This window comes from Triturus cristatus, chromosome 3_1, assembly GCF_964204655.1.
Source record: "Triturus cristatus chromosome 3_1, aTriCri1.1, whole genome shotgun sequence".
Taxonomy (NCBI): Eukaryota; Metazoa; Chordata; class Amphibia; order Caudata; family Salamandridae; genus Triturus; species Triturus cristatus.
Window position 1 is genome coordinate 601599553 of NC_140583.1, and position 23975 is coordinate 601623527.

Below are 23975 nucleotides of genomic sequence, written 5' to 3' on the forward strand. Positions count from 1 at the left end.
TTAGCTGCCGCTTTAAAAGCTTTGTGCGCTATGCAAGTGCCAATTGACAACAAAAATTACACCAGGGCTAGCTGAAGTCACTGCCCCACAGAAGTCCACGGTCTTTCTGTCTAATCTTTAAAGAGGGATATGAAATAGGGGTGTTCCAGCCTTCGTTGCTCAAAGCATTGTCTGACAAATTTAGGACAGATGTAGGCATTTAAATTCAGTTGAATGGTTTTTAAATTCCAATGCAGAGGCAGTATATTTAACCTGATTTTCATCGAATGCGGATTGCCCTTAACCTACTTTACCTTGTTACAAATCAAATGGTTATGGTTTTATATATTATTTGTTCATTTTCTGGCTATAATTTGTTTATTACACAAAATGGGGCGATGAAAAATTGGCAAAGGAAAAAGGGGAAAAAAAATCGAAACAGCATGACCGTTTTTTAGGTCTCGCTGAGCCAGCGCATGCGCTGCTCTGCGAGACATTTAGTGTGTGGCTCCAGAAACTGCTACCACATGCTTTTGCTTGTGGCGGCCTAGAGCTTGCGGTTACGCGCGTTGGCACGCGCTTAGGAGCAGAGGCGCAATCTGGCTTTCCTCGACATGCTCATTAAGCGCATCGCTCGCAGCGCGCGATTGCGATCACTTTCACTTTCGCGGTAATGGCGACGACGCGTCCCTGCATGGAGATCGCCTGTGCCTTGACATAGAATGTGTTTTTCCTGCATGCTTGTGTACTGAAGGCTTGACAGAACCATGTCATCCCTGGCGTTCCCTTAGGTGTGGAAGGTGAGAGGCCGAAATTTCGGGTGAAAACCTCCTTGTTATTAATTTTATTTCTATATTGGATTCGGTTTTACGCCGAGACTCTAGACTGGTTCTCCAGCCCCAAGTCGGCAGCTCTGTTTGTTACGCCACACCACATTGCTAGCATGTTTTATTCATAGGTTTGCGGTACGGGATTTATTTGTTCCCAGCTTCTCCTTGTTTTAGACAGCGCATGCATCCTACATTTCGTTCTTGCTCATATTTTATTGTATCTTCCCTCCTGCCCCCTCCATCCCCTGTTGTTGCAATGACGTGTGTGTGCTGCATGTGCTTCACAATTACGGGCTGCTGCAGTTTCACATCAAATCTACAACTAGGAAGGAACATTTCTTTCCTGCCCGTATTTTATTTTATCTTGCTTCCCGTCGCCTCCTTCCCCTGTTGTTGCAACAACACCTCCTCACTATACAGGAGCTTTTTCCAGCTAGTACTGCTGCCACGACTTCTGGTGCACTACATGATTTTAACATGGCAGCTTCCAGTCTACCAACACGTACGTGGGTGAGCGCCCAATGCCTCTATACAGTCTATTCCAATATGGCAGCAGCGGTTTTCCGAGCCAGATTGTTGTAGCGCTCACCATGCATCTTCCCTTTGCTCCCCTACCCCAAACACAGGCCCTTGTCACTACACTTGGTAGATTTACCAAAGTGCTGTTATCCAAATTTGAGGTAAGCGCCCCAATTTTCATGCTTGAAATGTCTTTCTTAGCACTTCTACAGCAATCTATCTCTGTGGCTGCAGCTACCAATCTACTGCAGGAAAACCTAAAGCTAGAATTGGCAAGGTGAGAGTTTATTATCTGGTTTCTGCAGGTAAACTCATGTCATGTCAGTTGGTGTCTTGCAATAGAGTTCGTATTGGCACCCATTACTCCATTTAAAGTGAAAGCACTGATCAAATAAACTCAAACTCCCTTCAACGTGCAGCACTAGCGTAAGACACTCTGAGTCTTCCAAAATGGGCTTGAGTTTTACCTGTCTGTGCGAATGTGCCTCAGCAACGTTGTGGGAGGGTGTGGTGTGCCCTTCGCGGTCACACAAGTTGAGAGTGGGAGCAGAGTTGTGGCAGAGGCCTCACCCCTTGGATCTCATTGCTGAAGAAAACTGCATGACAGGGCTGGTTAAGTGTTCATCCAACTTCGGCAATTGCAGCCTCTTGGGTGTCGGGGAGGGGAGGGGGGTTCCACCAGCTACGGTGGTGATGACTCCTTTGTCTACAGCGGAGTGCCAGAACAGGTTTCTCAGGTTACAGTGGAGATGCTGGATGGCACGCTGGTACTTAAGAAGCTGTTGTCGCTTCATGCAAATTGCCACATGACCCCCGCTGGGAGACAAGTCGCAGCTCGGTGCCTGTCACACTCCCAATACCAAATTGACTTCTTCAGGGGGTTCCATGCACCAGGAACATGGCTAGCTACTCCTGGACAATATCTCCACCTGCAGGATCAGGCACTCTGCCTACCTCTCCAAGCAGCCAGGCTGGCTTGTTGGTGCTAGGCAGAACCACAGCTACGGCAGTAAGTTGTACAGGCAATGTTGCTTCACATGTGTGAGATGACAGCATGCCTTTGAGTACTCTGTTGAGGATTCATTCCCTTGGCAAATAAGAACTTAGTAGTGGAACCAAGGGGAACAGTTTGATCCCATTTTTATACTCATTTTACAGATAGTGGATGCTGATCCTCAGTCTAATGTCCTAGTGCCAGTGTGAGCTGGTTCCCTTTCAAATGCTATTTTCTGGCTCCATTCTAGGCCCAGCATGTGCACAAGATGATGGCTCTCATAGCATGTAGCGATGATTCTGTCTCAAAGCAGGTGGATCCCGAAATATCACCCTTTCTGAAGTAGCGACAAGGAAAGACAAAATGGCAGGCCCTGTCCAGAAACTTCCTCATGCTTAACATGACTTGCTGACTCACACCCTCTCTACTAACATCCACCACATGACAGTGCTCAGGAAGGGCTAATCAGCAAGAACTTGCAAAGAACGTTTACATGGAAATCATAAGGGTAGACCGGTCTTTAGCCGCCCTTCATCACCAGGAATACAGGAAATACACATCCAACTTCTGGGGAAGCTTCATTTGGTGCCATGTTAAACCAATGGCTATCCAAAATGGATCCCACTGATTACAGCTATCAGACTCTCACCAGAAGACAGTGTCTTACTACCATCCACACCACACATACACGTGTTTAACATGCACACGGGATGTCATTGCAATGGTCTGGGTGTTACATCAAACAGAACTTTACTTGAGGGAGACCATTAGGCTTCACTCCTCCTAAATCAGAAAAAAGGTCTTTTCAGTACTATCAATCCAGAGGAAATACCAGTGAGCTGCCATCTCCTTCTTAATGTAAACAACTCAAGACATGGATAGTAGCTCCGTGTCAATAAAGAGAGAATGCTTGGTGCACTCATTCAGGTCACAATAACTCTTTGGTTGCTGCTCCTCCTCATCTTTGCTGCCCACACCTCGCATTGCAACCCCAGTACTTTCACTCTATTGCTTACCCTCCTTTCTTTGCTGTGGCTCAATATTTAATCCTCACGTGAGGGGCTCTCTTTCTCTCAGTTCCTGTAAGAGGGACTTTTTCCTCATTTTGTGCTTTACCGTGGCATCTTCTTGCAACTGGATGGTCCTCTTCTCATGTTTGCAGACACGCAATTCTCAGGAAGGACCTAATTTTCCCCAACTTTCTTCCTTAGGTCCTGCATTGTCCTTTTCCTGCAAGCTAACACCCACTTCTTGTTGGTATCCAGGCACGCCGCAGGTCAAATATTGTGGTAGGCAGACAAGATTTTGGTCTAAGTCACAGACCACTGAAACAAACCCATTTTTAATACCAGCCCCGAATGGCTGATCTGGACTACGATGTGGGCCAGGCAGGGAGCCCTTGCAGTGGAAGATGCAAGCCTGATTTACTTTTATCAGAAGCTATGCTTTAGAAGTGCTGCTTCTGACTTTAAATGAGCAATTTGTCCTGACCCGGCAGTAATGTTTGATCAGATTCAGTGTTGCTGCTTTTATCATTTGCTTAATACTTTCTATTTTGGAGCAGCGCTTCAGGCCAAGTCTTCTAAGTGAGACGCCCTAACCGGATCAGCATCAACTATCTTTCTTTTATGCACACTGTGTAAGTAGCATAACCTACTGGAGCCGTATAATCACACCCCGCTGGTGTACCCAATTTGATTATATTGTTTATTATGTCAACACACTGGCTTACTTTTATTGCAGGGTAATTTTATAAACTGTAGCCTGGTTATTAGAAGGTGTGCAGGCAGTTTCTACGGGCATTTGATAAGGTGGGAACGAGGGCGTGCGAGATAAGCACTGTCTGGAAATACATTTTGCACTTCTACATGCCACTGGACCTTGTATTATCTGAGATACGGAAATGGCATAGCCCTACGCAGGGAGTAATGATTTACCGAGGTGGAAAACACTCTTGATACAAGAAGGGTCTAGAGCAGGAGCGAAAAACACATTTGTGTTACTATAGGTTGTTTGGGGTTTTTGTAAAGCTCTATAAATAATAAAATGGTAGCCACAGGGCGCGATTTGGGTAATCGTAGGAGAGGATACCAACTATACAATGGCCCGAATTTGGAATGCAAACTCAACTACATGATATCCACAAATCTTTTTTTCAAACAAGAATTTAACTGAGCTCAACAGAGAACAGGGCTTACGACTGAATGCATTCAGAGACTCAGTGGGGTCTAATTCCGCGCCACAATGCTCCATTCCATCACACCTCTGTCCAACACTGTGAAGTGACAGAAAAGAAACACCTACCACTTAGAAAAACTCACTACTAAAAATATAAAGACTCTAGGCTGAATACAAATGTTTTTAGCAATTTAAAAAATAATTCTCATCTCCTGTTAATATGAGAGTCAGGGGACAGCCAGGCACCGTCCAAACATCATTATTATCAAATGAACAGCAAGATGAAAATGTTAGTATCTGCTCTGCCACAGTTCAGGATGGTAGGACAATGTGTACTGGACACACTTATAATAATTTAAAAAAAACTCTTGCAGAGGGTGAAAATAAAATAAATGCATTTAATATATCTTCTGCAAATGTGAAGACGGTCTGTCAGCACTCGCTCCTTGCCACACAGGTGGAGAAACTGCAGAAAGTTGTGTTTTACATTATAGCTTCTATCTATCCCAGTATAGCATAGCTCAGGGAGGTACTGGCTAACAACTATTTTTTGTTGCCTCTCTGTAAATATGTATATTTTTTTATCTGGAGCGTACAATTTTTGGGAAAGGAATGTCTCATGCACGGTAAGCAGATGTTCACACCTGCACTAGGTGCCAGACTGCATGTGAAACTGGTATCCTGACTTATATTTTGGCCTAGCATGATGTTGATTTAGAATGTGAGCCAGGTCTAGGTCTGTCCCTGGTGATACGAGGTCCAGAACCTGTTCTATGACCTAGAGGGATGCACTAAACGTGCCCTCATAGTGGGCAGTTGACTGCTGTTGATTGTCTGGGTGCATCACATAGAGCGGCGGTAGCAGCATACAGTGTTTAGTGAATCAGTAGAGTGGCCAAAACTTTTTCTCTGTGACAAGTAAAGTTCTGCTGTTATGTGAACCTCCCATAAACTTACACTTACATTCCAAGAGCATGTCAAGGACAAATATGTGCGGTAAGGGAGTAGCACAAGTATGGCAGTAGGACTCTGCGTGTTGTATGAACCTCAGTCCCGGGATGAGTGGGATACATTTTGGATGCCCCTTGTAATGATGGAGGATGAGGACAGCTGTCCCAGACAATGGAAATGTTTTGCCAGTATTCCTGTGGCTGGATGGGGAGAGCCAGACAGTGAAGTGAGGAAGATTGAGACCGGGCTACATATAGAAACACAATGAGAACCTTGATCTGCGAGCTGCAGTTTCTGTTGTTCAAGGGGAGGAAGGTACTAGGCAAGGCCTGCAGATTTGTTTTTTCTCCAGATTACTAATTCAGGAAGGCTGATGACAGACAGGTGCCGAGAAGGTCATGCTTCATTGTGCCTTTGTTTTGTAGACTGCAACAGCCAACAAGCATTGGCATAGCCAATAGGTCTCGTCTTTGGGACCTTATAAGTGTTTAGTTATCCAGCACAATATCCTTGGTGCAACAACATCAACTGTTGCATGGCTAAACACTTATAAGGTCCCAAAGGCGAGACCTATTGGCTATGACAATGCTTGTTTTTTTTAGGATTGTTGTCAGGTTTGGAACATATTTTGTAGGAGGAATTTTCAGTAGAGTATAGAACAAAATACTTGAAGTGACATTTGACCCATTATGCACTAGGGATCATCCCTATAATAAAATCCTTGACTCACTGAGGGGCCTCTACAGACTCCCCGCATAGAGAAAACTGGAGAACAATAAAGTGATAACAAGCATTGGCAATACCAATAGGTCACCCTTCAAAGAATGTTGTATGATAATGTGAAGCATCACAAGTAAACAGAATGGGAATGCATAAATATTTGTGTGGAAGCAAAGAATTGTAGAATATTATTGGTGGAGGTTAAAAGGTCAGGTGGCAGTTGCACTATCAAGCCAGAGCTAAACATCCATGTAAGTTAACGGCTGCCCACCTCCCATCTGTTCTGCTGCCAGAGAAAAACACCAGAAATGATCTAGTTATCTACAACACTATTACAGTATTACGTCATGCGGGGGCCCCTGAAAGTTCAAGCTCTGGCAGCTGGATAAATAAGCAAACAAATCTTAGCTGTGTGGAGGGCAAGCATTTTTTGGGGGGGGTGGGGGGAGCACACACTTTCTGTCTAATCAAAACATGTATTCCTGGCTCCCATGTGCCAAAGCCGCTCCCTAGTGATGCTTACATAATTGTCTGGCGACAGCTGCGCTGACAACCAGACCATAAAAACGTCATATTCAAAATTAGTATTAAAAAAGAGAAAAACTGGAAGGTATAGCCAAAAGTCGAATCTAGACCGTCCTCGAAATCGAAGTTTCGTAAACAGATTAATTATTGGTATCAGATGAAAATATTTTGAAAGTAAATCAGCTGATTAGAGAACCGGGAGGTGCTGTCTGCTTCACTCACAATGACGGGCACTGCATCCAGGTTGCCCAGTTTTTGAGGGTGATGTACCTGCTCTTTGACATGTGCTCTCAGAACACTTGATGATGGATGCAATAGTATCAAACAATAATTGCAAAATAACATAGATCACTTTGGAACACTATTAGGCGGGTGGGAATGAGTGCTTAACACAGCCTTATGAACCATGTATTTGGCAGCTGTGTGCTTTTTAATATCCACCTGTTTGTGTGCATCTTGAACACGTATTTACTGTCTTACCTCGATACATGGCTGTAGAAAGTGGGCAACTGATACCCAGGGTGTCGTAGGTTGCATAACGCCGACAGAAGTCCTCCAGCATGGTCGTCATAAGGCCCCGTCTCCGATGACTCCGCCTGACGAACGCAGTGTCCAGGACTGGCAAAAGGTAGCACTGGCTGGTACTGCCATCGCACAGGCAACCTGCAATGAAACAGGGAAGACTGGCAGCAAGGGAGGTGGCTCATATGATATACTCTCCTATTACTGGCCCTCAGTGTAACATAACATAGTGTGTATGTGAACAAGAAATGAGGAAATAGCCCTATGTTCAGGTGTAACTGACACACTCATGTGTGGAGATTTCCTGAGTCCTGTGCTTGAACAAGAGGAGGCTTATATCCTGAATTCTGAGTTCATAATACAGAAAGTGCCCTAAGGTGAACAATGGCTGATTGCACCTGTTTCTTAAGCCCCTGCGGCACTTTGGTATTACATTAGGGGTTGCAGAAACGTCTGTAACATTTTGCACCTGTGCAATCGCAAGAAGGTGATCCCTCATTTACATCGGATGTGGCCCTATGCAAATGAGGCAAAGTCTTGCCTCTGCTCCCATGCAATATTACAGACTTGAGTAAGCGCAGGAGCAAACAGGATGATGGGTGGCGCACCGATGGTGTACCACATATGAGTGTGCCTGCTTCTGTGATCTCCTGACGAGACTAGGGTATGTGCATGTCCCTCAATAGTCCACCAAAGTAATTAGGCATGCCATGATCCATTCATTGTGATGGGGCTGCAGTGCAGGGTCAGGCTGTGTACAAGATCTACTGCGAACAGACACTCAACAGCATAGAAGTGGGGCAACGCTTGTGTCCTATCTCAGCCACTGGGGCTAATGGCCCTATAGAGATGACACATCACACACCACCCGCTTAATGTCACACTGGGAGCCGGGTGAATCCAGGATGTAAACCCTCTTTGTAAGCATCGATTCCATCACCTCTTATGTGTTTGACCAAATAGCACCTCGCCAACCAGGCATGTCATTAACCTTTGTGGGGGTGGGCCAAATCTTTTGCAGGGTCTTTTTAGGTCTCACCTGACCCAGCGCATGCGCTGGTCTGGCAAGACTTTTTGAGAGGGCTCCAAAAAGTGCTACCAGGCCAGCCTAGAGCTACAGTGAATGTGCGCGGGCACGCGCACCGCGCTTGACTGCGATTATTTTCACTTTGATGTTTGATCGCGATCACTTTCGTGGCCGCTTGGCATAGCCAATAGGTCTCACTTTTGGGACCTTATAAGCATTTAGTTATGCAACTGTTGCATGGCTAAACACTTATAAGGTCCCAAAGGCGAGACCTATTGGCTGTGCCAATGCTTGTTTATGTTTTTGATCCACAAAGCAGCTTGTAATTAGGAAGAGGTGCTACTCTAGGGAAATTGAAATGACTGTGTTTAACACTGAGTAGGTGAGTTGCCACATTAGCTACATTAAGAGGGAACAGGCCTTCTGTATGATTATTGAAAAATATCTTGTAAAAGGAAAGCAGGGGCTCAAAATATGTGGGCCTAGGGCATAGCGCCACAGCGCTTTTGCCTGGCGACGGCCCTCTCTTCATCTTTTGGTCTGCCCTAATCTGCAGAAATGGTTTTTGATTAAAGAAAATACAAGGGGAGCTGCTTTCTATTGGCTTGGAAAATTACGGGCTAGTCACCCAGCCATTGGCTGGCTGAGATTTCTATCCCATCTCCTGGGGAGGAGCACAGGGAAATCCCTGGCAGAGGTCTTCCAGGTGGAACCATAAGAGGGTAGGTGCATGGCCTAAACATGCAATGCAGATCTGCCTTATTTAGCAACTCCTCACAGTCTCTCCCCTCTTTCTGGAACACATCTGTATACAGCATACACAGCCACACACCTTCAGTCACACAACCATGGCCACATGAAGACAACTCACTCTTGGCAGGCTCAGGTTGCACACCCTTTGCCTCTCAGAGCTAGTTTCACGGCTTCCTCCACCCGAGTACACTACCTGTGATACCCTCTGGAGTGCTTACAACCAGGACCAAACTGGAGAACCGGTCATAGGACACATGTTGTACAATTATCAAAATCCTTAAAAAATCCTATTAAGGACTCTTTTTCTGGCTACTTCTAAGGCAGCTAAGTACATTTAATATATTCTCCAGAACGTTGACATTTTAATGCCTGAAGTTTATTTACAGTAACATTCCTTAAACAAGGTTGCCTTTATCTGTTACAGTTTCAAATATGGCTGAAGGTTCTACAATAAGCAGTGATGCAAAGTTTCTCATATTTCATCCTGTCTGAAGGAGCTGCAGATAATTTTAGGTGCTTTTAGTTTCCCATGTTTCCTCCTATTATCATGAAATGCTATTATCTGTAGTTCTTTTGAAAAGTGAGAAGCGTGCTTGGTGCTCCAGCTGTTGCTTGGAGCTGAAAGGACCACTTTCCTCAAAAGCATGATACTTGTTCATCATCTTTATATGGCAATATGCCGTGGATCTCAGGAGACTTTCACAGCTATTTTGGCTGTTGCAGCTTTTCAGCCAAACAGTTATCTTGGAATTACCTTGTTTAATGCAGCTTGGAGATCACATGGGTCTTGCAAACCTCAGACTCAAATTTTTTTTTAAACAATTTTTATTAATAACAAAGAGCATCGGTTAAGGCATTGTACAAAAATCAGTGGCAAGGCAAGACAAAATCAATACATTGCTTTGCAACCTATGCAGGGTCATGGATACACAAAATTTCGATCACCGGACACCATGATAGTTCTTACAGTGAGTACATCTCTACCTGGTCCTCAAATACTCAAAAGCCATTTCTCGGTACAAGTACTGAATCGCACTAGTGTTGACTGCCCTATGAAGGGGACCCCACCGTCCCATCCAGCGCGTTCATCAATATTCGCCTCTCCCTCCTCAGTCCCACCGTGGGAGAAATGCAAAGATCTCCCCTATACTTATTCCATCTTCCCCATTTGTGGTCCCACGTTTTGGGGCATCCTCGTCCCTTAAATACCGTTTTTTCGGCCACCATAGCATGGTCCGTGTCTGGTGTCAGACTCTAATTTTAAGAATTTTAGTTAAGTAGAGAGAGGCACATAAGGCCATGAGATCTGGCAAGAGTCAAATTGATTATGCTACTTACCAGTATGCATCTGTTCTTGGCATGTAGGGCTGCTGACATTCATATATGTGCATAGATCGCCGCCTAGTGTTGGGTCCGGATGATTGCACATTGTTGTCCTGGAAGAGTCTTCGAAGTATCACGAGATAGGTGGCTCCTCCCCTGGACTACAGTGCGCATGGGCATCCTCTCCATCCTTAGATTGTTTTTCGCCATTGTGGCAGTGATGGAGTAGATATAGTAAGTGATGACCATGCTATACAGAAAATACTGAGTGCTACAGCCGCGACAGGCGCCGGGGAGGAGGGTGGGCGATATGAATGTCAGCAGCCCTACATGCCAAGAACAGATGCATACTGGTAAGTAGCATAATCAGTTCGAGGCATGTGGGCTGCTGAATTCATATCTGTGCATAGAATATATAGCAGTACCTCCCCTAGCGGCGGCTACCCGTGCCAGCTGCAGCAGTCTGGAAAAGAGTTTGGAGAACAGCCTGTCCTACAGCTGCTTGCTGTCTTGAGTGTACATCTACGCAGTAGTGTTTGGTAAATGTATGTATAGTGGACCATGTGGCTGCTCTACAAATTTCGTGTAAAGGGATGTTTCCTAGGAAAGCCATGGATGCCCCTAACTTTCGTGTTGAGTGGGCTCGTGGGGGAACCGTTAATGTGCGTTTAGCTTTGTGATAGCAAATCTGAATGCATTTAACGATCCATCTGGCTATTCCTGCTTTGGAAATGGCGTTGCCTTTGTGTTGTGGAGAGAAGGCAACGAAGAGTTGTTTAGTTTTTCTAAAATCCTTTGTCCTGTCAATATAGTACATGAGAGCCCGCTTTACATCTAGTGTATGGAGCATTCTTTCCACGACATTTTGCGGATTTTGGAAGAAAACGGTCAGTTCGATAGTTTGATTAATGTGGAACTGTGATATGACTTTGGGCATGAACTTGGGGTTGGTGCGTAGGACAACCCTGTTTGCGTGGACCTGAATGAATGGCTCCTAAATGGTTAGTTCCTGGAGTTCACTAACTCTCCTTAAGGAAGTGATGGCCACCAGGAAAGCCACTTTCCAGGTGTGGAATTGAATCTCACATGAATGGAGAGGTTCAAAGGGCGGACCCATCAGTCTGGTGAGGACCAAGTTGAGGTTCCACACTGGTGCTGGTGGGTGTCTTGGGGGAATTACTCGTTTGAGTCCCTCCAAGAAAGCTTTGATGGCAGGTACCTTGAATAAGGAGAGGTGCTGCCTGTTTTGGAGGTAGGCTGCTATCGCGGTCAAATGGATGCGTATTGAGTTGTATGCCAGATTACAGCGGTATAGGTGTAGGAGGTAGCATATGATGTTTTGAATAGATGCGTCCAGTGGGTTAATGTTATTGTTGTTGCAGTAAATGACAAACCTTTTCCATTTGGCCGCATAGCAGGCTCTAGTAGTGGGTCTCCTGGCTTCTTTGATGATAGTCATACAGTCAGGTGGTACGTTTAGGTAGCCAAATTCTAAGACCTCAGGAGCCAGATCGCCAGGTTCAGTTGCTGGGGATCTGGGTGTTGATTTTCGCCATGGTTCTGCGTTAAAAGGGCTGGTTTTATCCGCAGTCGTTGATGAGGCACCACGGAAAGTTCCAGAAAGGTGGTGTACCATGGCTGGCGTGCCCACGTTGGAGCAACTAGGATAAGGGTCAGTGAGTGTTGCCTTAGTTTGCGCGCCACCAGCGGTATTAATGGTGCTGGGGGAAAAGCGTACGCAAATCTGCCGGACCAGTTCATCCATATCGCATTGCCCTGCGACTGTGGGTGTGGGAACCTGGCGGCAAAGCTTTGGCATTTTGCGTTTTCTTTTGTGGCGAATAGGTCTATCTCTGGATGACCCCACTGCTGGAAGTACGGTTGGAGAACTGATGGGTGTAGCTCCCACTCGTGCATCTGGTGGCTGTGTCTGCTGAGCAGATCCGCCATCTGGTTGTCCTTGCCCGGGAGGTGTTCTGCCATGAGGAATATGTTCCTGTGAATGGCCCACTTCCACATGCTCTGAGCCAGATGAGACAACTGTGGAGAGTGTGTTCCTCCCTGCTTCTGTATGTAGTACATGGCAGTCATGTTGTCCGTCCGGATCAACACGACTTTGGTGCACAAGTGTACTTTGAATGCCTTCATGGCTAGGAAGATTGCCATCAGTTCCAGAAGGTTGATGTGCATCTTCTTTTGTTGTGGTGTCCATAGTCCCTGCACTGTGTAATTGAGTACATGAGCTCCCCATCCCTGGAGAGACGCGTCCGCTGTTAGTATGATTTGTGGAACAGGCTCTTGGAACGGTCGGCCCTTGCAAAGGTTTTGTGGACTCCACCAATGCAGAGAGTTGTATGCCCGACCGCTCACCAACACTAGGTCTTTTAGTTGCCCGTGAGCCTGATTCCATTGACGTGCTAAGCACTCCTGAAGCGGGCGCATATGTAGTCTCGCGTGTGGGACTATGAAAATGCAGCAGGCCATCATGCCTATCAACTGCATGAATACTCGCGCAGGAAGGGAGTGCTGAGGTTGGAATTTGGAGATCAGCTGTTGCATGCTGTTGATTCTCACTAAAGTTGGCTGAGCTGTGGCAGCCAGAGTGTTGATCGTTGCGCCTAAGTACTGTTGTACGTGCGCAGGTTGGAGACTTGATTTTGGGTAATTTAGTGAGAATCCCAGACTGTGAAGAAGGTGAATGGTGTGGGACATGTGGGTGGCACATTGTTGTGCTGACTTGGCCTGAACTAGCCAGTCGTCCAGATAAGGGAAGACGTGAATGTTTTGTCTTCGCAGATGCGCGGCCACTGTTGCCAGGCACTTGGTAAAGACCCTGGGTGCTGTTGTTACTCCGAAGGGGAGAACTGATAGTGATTCCCTTGAATAGTGAATCTGAGGTATTTCCTGTGTGAAGGGTGTATGGGTATGTGGAAGTATGCATCCTTCAGGTCCAGCGTGGCTAGGAAATCCCCCTGACTGAGTAGTGGGAGAACCTGCTGGAGGGTGAGCATATGGAAATGCTCTGACAGAATATATAGGTTTAGGGGTCGCAGGTCTAGAATAGGTCTGAGCGAGCAGTCCTTTTTTGGGATTAAGAAGTACAGAGTACACACCCCTGTGCCCTGCTGGTCGATGGGCACTACTTCTATTGCCCCTTTTGCGAGCATAGCAAGCACTTCCTGCTGGAGTAAATCTAAGTGTTCGGCTGACATAGGACGGTGCTTTGGTGGTATGTTGGGTGGAGTGGAAGTTAGTTCTAGACAGTACCCGTGCTGGATGATGTCCCTGACCCACCTGTCCGTGGTGATGTTCTTCCACGCGGACAGGAACAGCTGGAGTCGTCCCCCGACAGGTGTTATGTGGTCGGGGGGTAAGGAGAAGGCGTCACTGTTTGTTTTTTGGAGAGGACCTGGTGTTGCCATAGCCACGTCCCCTGCCTTTGGTGCTGGATCCACGATATCCACCCCTGTTGTTTTTGTCATAGGTGCTTTGTGCGCCACTTTTAGCATACTGCTGTTGTGACCCCTGACCCCTTGTTGTTCCTCTATTTCCAGTGCGACGAAAGGAGCCACTACGAAATTGCTGCGTTTGCAGAGCCCCCATTGATTTCGCAGTGTCAGTGTCTTTCTTTATTTTTTCTAGGGTAGTGTCAACGTCTGGGCCAAATAAGAATTCTGTGTTAACTGGTAGGTTCAGAATATTGTTTTGGATCTCGGGTTTGAAGCCTGAGATTTGTAACCAGGCATGGCGTCGTAGCATGACGCTTGTGTTTATTGCCCTAGCCGCTGTGTCAGCTGCGTCAAGTGCGCATTTTATGGATGCATTAGTGAGGAGTTGTCCTTCTCTAATGAATAGCTCCGCTGACTCTTTATACTCATCTGGTAGATGTTGGAGCAGTGACTCCAGCGTGTCGTAATGTGACCTGTCATAACGTGCCAGGAGTGCCTGTGTATTGGCAATGCGCAGGATGTTCGCTGCTTGCGCTGCAATGCGTTTGCCCGATGTTTCTAGTACTTTTGACTCCTTGTCTGGGGGAGGAGCATCACCAGTGGTTTGTGAGTGGGCTCTCTTGCGAGCATTGGCAACCACCATGGAGTCTAATGGCAATTGACCCCTAATGTATTTAGGGTCACCGGGTGCAGGATTGTATTTTTTTTCAATCCTGGGATTTAACACCCGGGCTCTTGTGGTGTCCTTGAAAATGTCTTTAGCAGGTTTGAGAACCCCTTTTAACATGGGCAGGGTTTTGACAGTTCTTTCTGAAGATGCGAAAGTGTCAAGCAGGAAGTCTTCCTCAATGGCATCAGAATGGAGTTCCACTCCATGATGAGCAGCAGCCCGTTCGATGAGGGCATTAAATGCAGCTGTGTCCTCGGTAGGAGACGTTTTTATGTTATAGAGTTGCGCATCTTGAGTATGTGGCGCGACACTTTGGTCTGTGGGGTCATCCCATGCCTGATCCGGGTCTTGTAGGTGCTCATCAGGATCTATGTCCCCAGGGTAGATGGAATCTTCCCCGCCATAGTCCTGTATTGCGTCCGATTCGGAGGGGGTAGGAGAAAAGGACTGCGGATCTGGATGGAAGTGTTGGAAGTGTTCTTGGAGCACTGGTTGCTGCTCCGCTGGCAGTTTGCGTTTAAGAGGGATTTTGTAGGGCTCCTCTTCTCTAACTGGCGTTATTTTGCGCTTGTGGAGCATTAACCTGCCAGTGTCGGCGTCGATAAATTGTGGCCCCGAAGACTCTTGTTCTGTAAGGCCAAAGGCGGTGGACTGTGTGTGGAGGACACGTGTCCGAATTTGAAATAGTTTCGGTGCCGATGCCGGTGGCAGCCCAAACGTAATGTTGGTGGGCTCCAAGTGCACTTTACAGGGTCTGGGTGTGTCGGGACCCCGAGATAGAGTGGAGGGTTGCCCGGTCACGGATGCGTTGTAAAGATGCGGAGACCTGCTGCACAGTGAACGCAGATGGTGGTTTGATGGGCCCCTTAGTAGTACACGTCGAGGCCAGCCCCGACTTCTTTGTAGGAAGGGGGTCACTGGTCTGAAGGGATGTATCGACAGTCGACGTAGTCGAGGACTTAGTCGGCGCCGGTGCGCTAGGCGTTGACGTAGCCAGGGCGGCCATCTTGACTGTGGAGGTTACGGCCTTCGATGTCGGCGCCGAAGGTCTCGGTGCCTTGCGGTGCCAGAGGGCGTGCTTTTTCTGGGTGTCAACCGTATCCGCTGCGGTGAGCTCAGCGCCGAAGTCTCTTTGTACGCGGTCGGAGCCGACGACTCTTTTTGGCGTCGGAGCAGTGGATGGTTTCGACGCCTTCGATCCGACCACCACCAGTTTCACTTTCTTTTTTGAAGGGACTGGAGCGATGGATGGTTTTGGGTTTAACAACCCGGTCGTCTTCGGTAATAGTGGCTCTTGCAGAGTGTTCGAGGCCGGGCCGGAAGGTGGGGCCGAGGAACCATGTGTTTGATCTTGGGTAAGGCCCGAAGGCGATCCCTCGACCGGAGCCTGATGACGACATACAGTTTCGGCCTCCGTTTCGACGGATTGGCCTAGCTCTTAAGGAGAGCTGTCTTCTTCGGCCCCGTAGGCCTCATCGAAGTCTCCTACCTCATCGACGGTTTCTTCACGTCGAAAGATCACTTCGTCGTCGTCGTCCGATCGGGAATCGTGTTCTGAAGCGGGGCTAGAGACTACTTCTTCCTCGCTCTTGGCGTCCTCGTCCTTGGTGCTGAATATGTTGGTGGGAGCAGGCGCTGCTTGCTGCGCCTCCAGCCTCGCTGCCCGTCGATTCCGCAGAGTCTTCTTAGATCGGAACCGTGCACAGGCCATGCATTTCGATTCGTCGTGATCCGGCGAGAGACATTTATTACAGACGGGGTGGACGTCGATATGAGGGTACTTCGCGTGGCATAACGGACACCTCTTGAATGGAGTCCTCGATTCCATCGTCGATCGAACTTCGAAGTTCGGACCAAACTGGTCTGAAAGTTGGAAGAGGGTGCGGAGCACTAAAGCTAGTAGTCGACACCAAACGGTAACTATACCGACGAAAACTAAAGGCCTTTTCGCCTAAAACTAAGTATTCCTAAGTTGAGCTAAGATAGTCACATCCGAACCCAATGGCGGAAAAAAACAATCTGAGGATGGAGAGGATGCCCATGCGCACTGTAGTCCAGGGGAGGAGCCACCTATCTCGTGATACTTCGAAGACTCTTCCAGGACAACAATGTGCAATCATCCGGACCCAACACTAGGCGGCGATCTATGCACAGATATGAATTCAGCAGCCCACATGCCTCGAACATAGCACATTACTTTCTCACCAGAAGCTCCCAAGATCACAAGTTCTTTAGTGGTTGTTCCGCACATGTGATCACTGAACACAAACCACTTGTCGCATGTCAAGGGCTTGTAAGTTAAGAACCTACACTGTACTTTACCGAAACATGTTAGACTACAAAGGTAAAAAATAAGTGATGAAAGAAAGATCAACAGGAACAGTTGGTCAATTTCCCTCCCCAATGTAGCTCATGGTAACCCTATTTGATCTTCAACTCCACTCAGTAGCTGACCACCTTCTATGTGCCAAACTAGGATTGATTACCTTGGACAATCTTCACACTTCCCGACCACTTCTGATCACACGTGTTGTTGGCACTCCTGCCTGCAACAAATTAATTCCATCTGGATGCCTTTGGGCTCAATACAACCAAGACACAGATAAAATGAGTGAGCTCCTATATTCTATGGTGTACTGATAGTTATATATAAAAGTTAACGTCTCGAAGGACTTATCCACACTATACGAGTTAATAATTGTTGCAATTTTGTCTCCAAATAGGATCTACCAGATGAATTTGTTCTCCTTCTCATTATTTTTACATAAAATATCTCTCCCTCTAGTGCCCAAGGCTTACTTTGGACATTTGACTTTGCATATATGCCAGTTTCTTTACAGTGGGAGGCATATCAACCAGCTATTCGAATCTTGAATGTCTAAAGATAAGTTGGGTGTACTTTTTCTGGATTCCAGGAAGCTTTATAGAAGGACTAATTTAAGAGTTTTAGTAGATTTGATTTTTTAATGGTATGGAAATTAAAACAAGCACCAATGTTTGCCCAACGGCGGCAGCTCCATAAACCAAGAGAAGCAAAGCAAAAATAATAACTAATCGCACATTACTGAGAACACTTTGGAAGGTCTGGTCAACTCTCACTGCACTCCACAAGTAGATAAAGCAGGAGTGGAGAGATTGGGACAGCTATAGAGGGGCAGGTAATACCATTCAACTGAGGAGCATAGGCAGAATTAGAGCCATGGTAGTGAGATGTTCTTTCAGCAACATGTGATGGCAGTCTGTCCAGTTGTTGAATGAAAAGGGAAGATTTCAAGGAATATCACACCCTTTGAAACAATTTTGGATAAGCATGATGACAAAAGAGAGCTTAATTCACCACTGTACGTAGCAATATTTACGGTGTAAGACCTTACAACTCTAGCATACAGGGATGATGATCTGGGATGATATATGAAGGTTTGGAATATAATCTATGAGAGAATCTCTGAGTTATCCATTTGATGTCAATTTAAGATGGGTTGTATGTTGGAACAACGAGTTCCCCAACCACGACTTTCCTAACAACGAGGTCGCAACCACGACCTCGTCTAAACCACGATTTTGTTTACCACGCATTCCTATACCATGATTTTTCGTGTTAAAGGAATGAGTGTTAAAAAAATGCTTTTCTTTTATTACTCCGATCCTCCCAAACCCACCTGCCCCTTAAAAATGTATTCGCCCCACACCCTATTATCAATCACTTTACATTGATGTTTAGTACGTTACTTAGTGCTACAACTTTCCCAAATATGCTCATTCTGAATCACAGCTGGAACTACACGTAAAGTGATACCGATGTGTGCACACCATATAAACATACAGAGCCTCATAAAAACTATTTCCAAACCCCCACCCCCTAAAAACGAACTCTAGCCACATAAAACGAATTCCCTCCTCCCTAAAAATAATCACAATCACCCCCACCTCCTAAAATCGTACTCGACACCCTTCATACTAATCCCTCCCACACCTTCTAATCAAACACGATCACCTGTACTCCCAAAAAACTAACCCAAACTCCTAAAAACCAACCTTAAACCCCCAATCCCATAAAAATTAACCCCTCTTACCTGTTCCTCTGTGACTGCAACACTCCCCTGAACACCGCCCCGCCCGAACACTAGACCGAATCAGCCTTAACCATGCACATGCGTGGTTAAGGCTGAGTCGTTGTTCGGGCAAGTCGTTGTTCTGCTTTCGTGACTCCGGATCTCGTGGTTCCAGAGTCGTTGTTCAGGATGTTTCCCTTTAAGATGTATCGCTTTAACTTGCTATAAAGATGACATTATGATATAGTGTGGTTCTTTGTAGTATTCTCAAATATGATCTGGGCTTGATGAAAATTAAGAAGGTGACTATGTTGACAAATGATACAATTGCAATGTCAAGCAGACTTACAAAGTGAACATACTGGGTTGAATTAAGGACAAGACATCTATTTAAATAGGTTTCTGGATTTCTGGGGGCTTTTCCTGATGGAAATAATGGTTAAGAGACATTCTTGATGTATGTATTTATGTATGTGAAGGTTGAGATGCATTCCTGATTTATGTATCTATGTATGTATGTGGTATTTCAATAGCACTAACATAGCCAAAAGGTAGGGGAGGGATGAATAGGGGTCAAAGCCTAGCATAAGGTCAACAGGTGAGGTAGCTGGTTTGCGGAAAATTAGAACATTGTGATGAAGAGTTCTTTAATGAGATGAGTCTTGAATTGTTTCCTAAACTGGAGTTGTGTTAGTGTGGTCCTAATGGATACAGGGATGTTGTTGCAGATCCTCGGTGCATAGATTGAAAGACTTGTAGCCTCGTTTCTTTTTTTTTTTTTACCAATCTTAGTCCGCATTCTGATGGTGTTCTGGCTGCAGGTGTGCAGATAACCACCGTAGATGGGGAGTTTGTCTGTAAGGTAAGCAGGAATGATGATCGTGATGGCTTTGTAAATGACGCGGCTGGTTTTCAAGATGGTGTGGGCCAGCGAGGAGAGCCAATAGTGTTCCACTGGAATGGGGATTTTGTGACCATATTTATTCAGGCCCTCGTGATATATACTGTGGTATGTAGGATGCTCCTAAGAGACATTCATGTGGATTGTGGGAAGTCACTCCATCCACCATCCAGATGCAAGAGTACAAGGACTTGAACACCAGTCCTAAAGTCACTTCATGGTAGAAACAGTTTCACTTTCTTTATGAGAGAAAGCTGGCATCAGTTCTTCTTTTTTGGCAATGTGTTATTTGAGGCTGAGGCTGGTGTCCAGGTGATTTACCGTTTAATGAAAGCTGAGGTTCTAAGTTGTCAAGGTTCGTGTCACTGAACCAGGTTTTTTCTGTTTCTTGCTTCAAGTTCTTGCAAAATAGCAGGAATTCTGTTTTGGTTGGGTTGCACTTCAGGTAGGTGCTGGAAATCCAGCCTGAAGCAGAAGAGGCACTCAAGTAAGGTTGTACATCATCAGCATATTGGTGATTTTTGTATCTGTAAGTAGAGCACCAAGTGTCTCCATGTAGAGGTTCGAGATGACTTGGTGACAGTATAGAACCCCAGGGCCTCCGCAGGTGATTGGTGTCTTTTGGGATCTGGAAGTGCCCATGTGAACAAACTGGTGTCAGTTGGAAAGGAAGAAGGAAAAGCCAGTGAAGGACATTGCTGATGAATCCAATGAGTCTTTTGAAGACAGACGCAATTCTGAAAACTTTATGTTTAATATATTGCATTTTTAGTATGTTGAGCAGAGCAAATAAAACTATAGAGCAAAAAGTTTGGCGATGATACAGTAAAACATGCAAGAGAAAGCTTTGCAACCAGTGGCGGCTGGCACGGAACTGGGTGAGGGTAAAGAAAAAGAAAATTACACTTACCTCCTCACCATGTCTCGCCTCATCATCCCTCCGCTCCGGCCAGAACAGGAAGCACCCAGGCTCACCTAAGCCAATGAGCGCAGTGGTTCGGCGCTCAGACGGGGACTGGGAGCCTGGCAATGTCCGCCCAGACTGTAATGCAGCCTGGGTGGTGAACATGCAAAGTATGCATGACTGTTTGGCCAGCTAAAACATTCATGCGCACTTACAGAGTGCCCACCACTCCCTCTCCCTGCTCCTGTCAGAAGAGCAGCCCAGTCCTACCCGCAAAGCTGATGCAGCAGGAACAAATTAAATTATAATAACCGAGTTCTTATTTTGTTTTTACTTTATTTACACTGCTGAAAAGCAGTGAGGCAACGCTCCTCCACCTTAGCAGAGGAGCCGCCACTGTTGGCAACACTAGCGCTTGTGCAGTAAAAACTTGAATGGCAGTGCTGTGCATGCAGTGAAACTGCAATTCGGCTTCACCTACAACGCAAGAAGTTGAAAGAAGTGGAAGGGTTGAAAGGTGTGACAGACATTCCGTTTTTTTAAAGCTGCTCTTCAGCCTTCCTCACTAACGTCCTCTTCTTTGATTTCTCCCCTCAGACCTTCCTATAAACGCTTCTCCCACCCATCTGCTCCTTTCCAGGCACATCTCTTCTTCGTCTCCCCCCCTCAATCCCTTACGGAAACTCCTCACGCGACTCTCTGAACCTCGCTTAGTGCACTGCTGCTTCTTTCTCTCCTCCACATCACCCCGTGCCCCCCCCGGACTCCTGGCTCCCCATCTTTACCTTTATTTCTATAATCCTTATTCGCCTTTCGTCTCCCCCTCGCCCCCTCACACCCCAAACTGTCCGGTCAGCCAGCTGCTCTTCGTTCTCTCCCTTCTTCACGGCCCTCCCCAGAGCTCTCACTATCCTGTATTCACTCACACCTACCCCTGTACCCACGAACCTCTTCTCCTCAACTGTTTCTTTCCCTCACTCTGGATTCCTCAATCTCCCCATTGCACCCCCAGACACCCCTCCGTTCACCTCATCTGCTTGCTTCCCCCCCCCTCACGCTGTTTCCCATTCCCTGGAATCGTACTGCTCTATAAACTGTTCTTTAGCAATATTTTTATTAACCCCAGACACCCCTCCGTTCACCTCATCTGCTTGCTCCCACCCCCCCACGCTGTTTCCCATTCCCTGGAATCATACTGCTCTATAAACTGTTCTTTAGCAATATTTTTATTAAGCATTCTGGCTCTGAGCTGTTGGCGCACTACAAATAAAAGCAGGCAGTAATTATGCAAGTGTGGTGGGGCATTGACAGGGCATGGGGGATGGTGGGTGGGACCAGGGGGGGGCAAGGGGCGAACGCAAGAAGGCGACGCTAGGGTTTTTTATTGCTCATGGTTTTGTCTCTTCAAGTGGGCAGTCGCCTTTTTTCCAGCTTTCTTTGCAGGCCGTGTCCTTAGACACATGTGCTGTTACTAGCAGGGGGCTTGTTTTCATGTATTTTCTACTCATTTCCCCTTTCGTATATATTAAGTTATCTCCCTTTCGCACCTCCTCTGTCACCCTTTCTCTTCTTCTTTCTCTGCTCCTCTGTTTATCTCTTTCCACTCTTCCTCTGACCATTTCCCCTTGTCTCTTTGCTGCTCTTTTTTTATCTTTGTATCTAGTCCTCTGCGGTCTCTCTTTCTCTGTCTAGCCATCACACAGGCACTCAGCCTCTATTTCTTTTTATCCCTCCTGTGGTCACTCTCTTTGTAACACACACTATCTGTTTCCCTCTCTGTTTCATTCCTTCTCTCTCTCGCTTCCTCTATCTCTCGCTCAAGCACACACACTCAGACGCACGCACGCACGCGCACACACACACACACACACACGTTCTTTCCAAATATCACTGGCTAAACACTTATAAGAACCCAAAGGCGAGACCTATTGGCTTTGCCAATGCTTGTTTTTATTACGATTCCACACTCTGAGGCAGCAACTAGGCGGTGAAACAGCAGGCAGGGTAAAAGTGGGCTGGATCGATGGCTCTGGCTGCCTCACCTGCACCCTGCGAATGTAGGGAGGATCACGAGTAACGACCTCCACGTGAAACTATTGTGCTTGTAGTGACTGGAGTTTCCCCAGCCTACAAAAGTGCCTGCCAAGAGTTCACACAGTTTCCCTATGGGCCGCCCGCTTTTGGTGTTAACTTCACACCAGAGTAATTCCAGACCAATACGTTTCTTCGGATACTTTCCCAGAGTCAGACCTCCGCTCCCTCTGCCCATCTGACAAAAAGGCATGGCGCGGGCTGCAGGAGATAACCGCGAGACGCCATCCCAAGATGGCCTTGCCGCCCATTGACCTTGCGAACGTGGCCAAGATTCCAGCGCACGTGGGAAAGGCCGACAGCCCCCGACAAGAATGTGACCAGGACTAAGCTTGCAGTGCTTGGGCGGGCCAATAATTCAACTTCGACAGCTTTATGATCGAAATGCAGAACTCGCCTGTATGGGAACCTGGTGGCAAATTCATCTAAACGAAGTACTAATTTATTACAATATCTACCGAACCCGTAAACCGTCTTGGGGACCCTTCGCAGGGCCGGCTCTAGGGCAGTTCGACCGGTGCCACCGCACCAGGAGCTGGCTTCCTGGGGGCGCAGGGTTCGCAAGTTTATTATGTTTTTAAAGCACCTGCTTCCACGTTCCTTTCCTCCCGGCAATTAACAGGCCTCACAAAAATGACAAGTTAACTCCTGTGATTAATGTACTTCCTGGAGAGAGATTAGAGTTTTGTATAGTTGATATTTTGACTTGTGTGAAGACTTGTGTGAAGGTAGAGCAGAGGGTTAATATGCCTGCTGCAAAGAACATATACCATGTAGAGATTACAGAGTGCATATAATGTACAGAGAGCAGCAGGTTACTGCTTTCAAAAGAGACATCATTTTATTACTTGCAATTTATAACTTAAAGTCCTAATATAGAACAGTGAGGTATTAACTTTCATCATAGACCTGCATGCACACTGTAAAGTATACATTAAAGCATATATTAATGTTGCAAAAAGGGTTCATTTGGGTAGAAATCAATTCTTATTATTAAAGAAAACTCCCAACTATGCTGTTTCTCTTTCGACTCTGAGTTTGTGCTTCTCCACACCAAGCACTCTTAAACTATACCGCCTACCCGTACGGATGACATGTGACTCCTAAACTTTTAGTCCTTTGGCTTATGTAACATTTCCTATAAGCTGATTTACACACGTATGTTTGATTGTCTCTGTGTAATGTGTGTGTGATGTAAAGTGCTCTGGCATCCTTTACTGGTATGAGTGGTGCTATATAACTAATTCAATGCATCTGAGAGAGAGTGGTTATGGAGTCTTGGTCACTGTTAAAGGGTGCTAGTGAGAGAATCATCATCATCATCAGTCTTTATTCGATTTGATAAAAAATCATAAAAGACAACATAAATCCAAACATTACATATAAAATACATTAAAATATTTTGAATAATTAGGATACAAATTCTTTTTTAAAAAAAAGACATTAAACTAGGCAAAATGGCAACAAGTATAATAATACACAAATAAAAAGCCCCCTACTACTGTGATAGTTTAAAAAAACAATTAATTAAAAATTACACTAGGTAACAGCAGGTTGGATTATATAATTCAGGGGTTTGGCACAAAC

The 23975-nt window shown here is 46.1% G+C and overlaps 1 protein-coding gene across 4 annotated transcripts in view; it reads right to left on the reverse strand.

The window, feature by feature from the left end:
• LOC146860611 (protein FAM169B-like) overlaps positions 1-23975 on the reverse strand; it is a 303909-nt gene that overhangs the window by 34379 nt on the left and 245555 nt on the right. For all 4 annotated transcript variants that reach the window (XM_085644507.1, XM_085644506.1, XM_085644509.1 and 1 more), the window contains one exon: positions 7177-7359. In XM_085644507.1, the coding sequence (XP_085500633.1) occupies positions 7177-7359 (183 nt within the window). The remainder of the gene's footprint in view (positions 1-7176; positions 7360-23975) is intronic.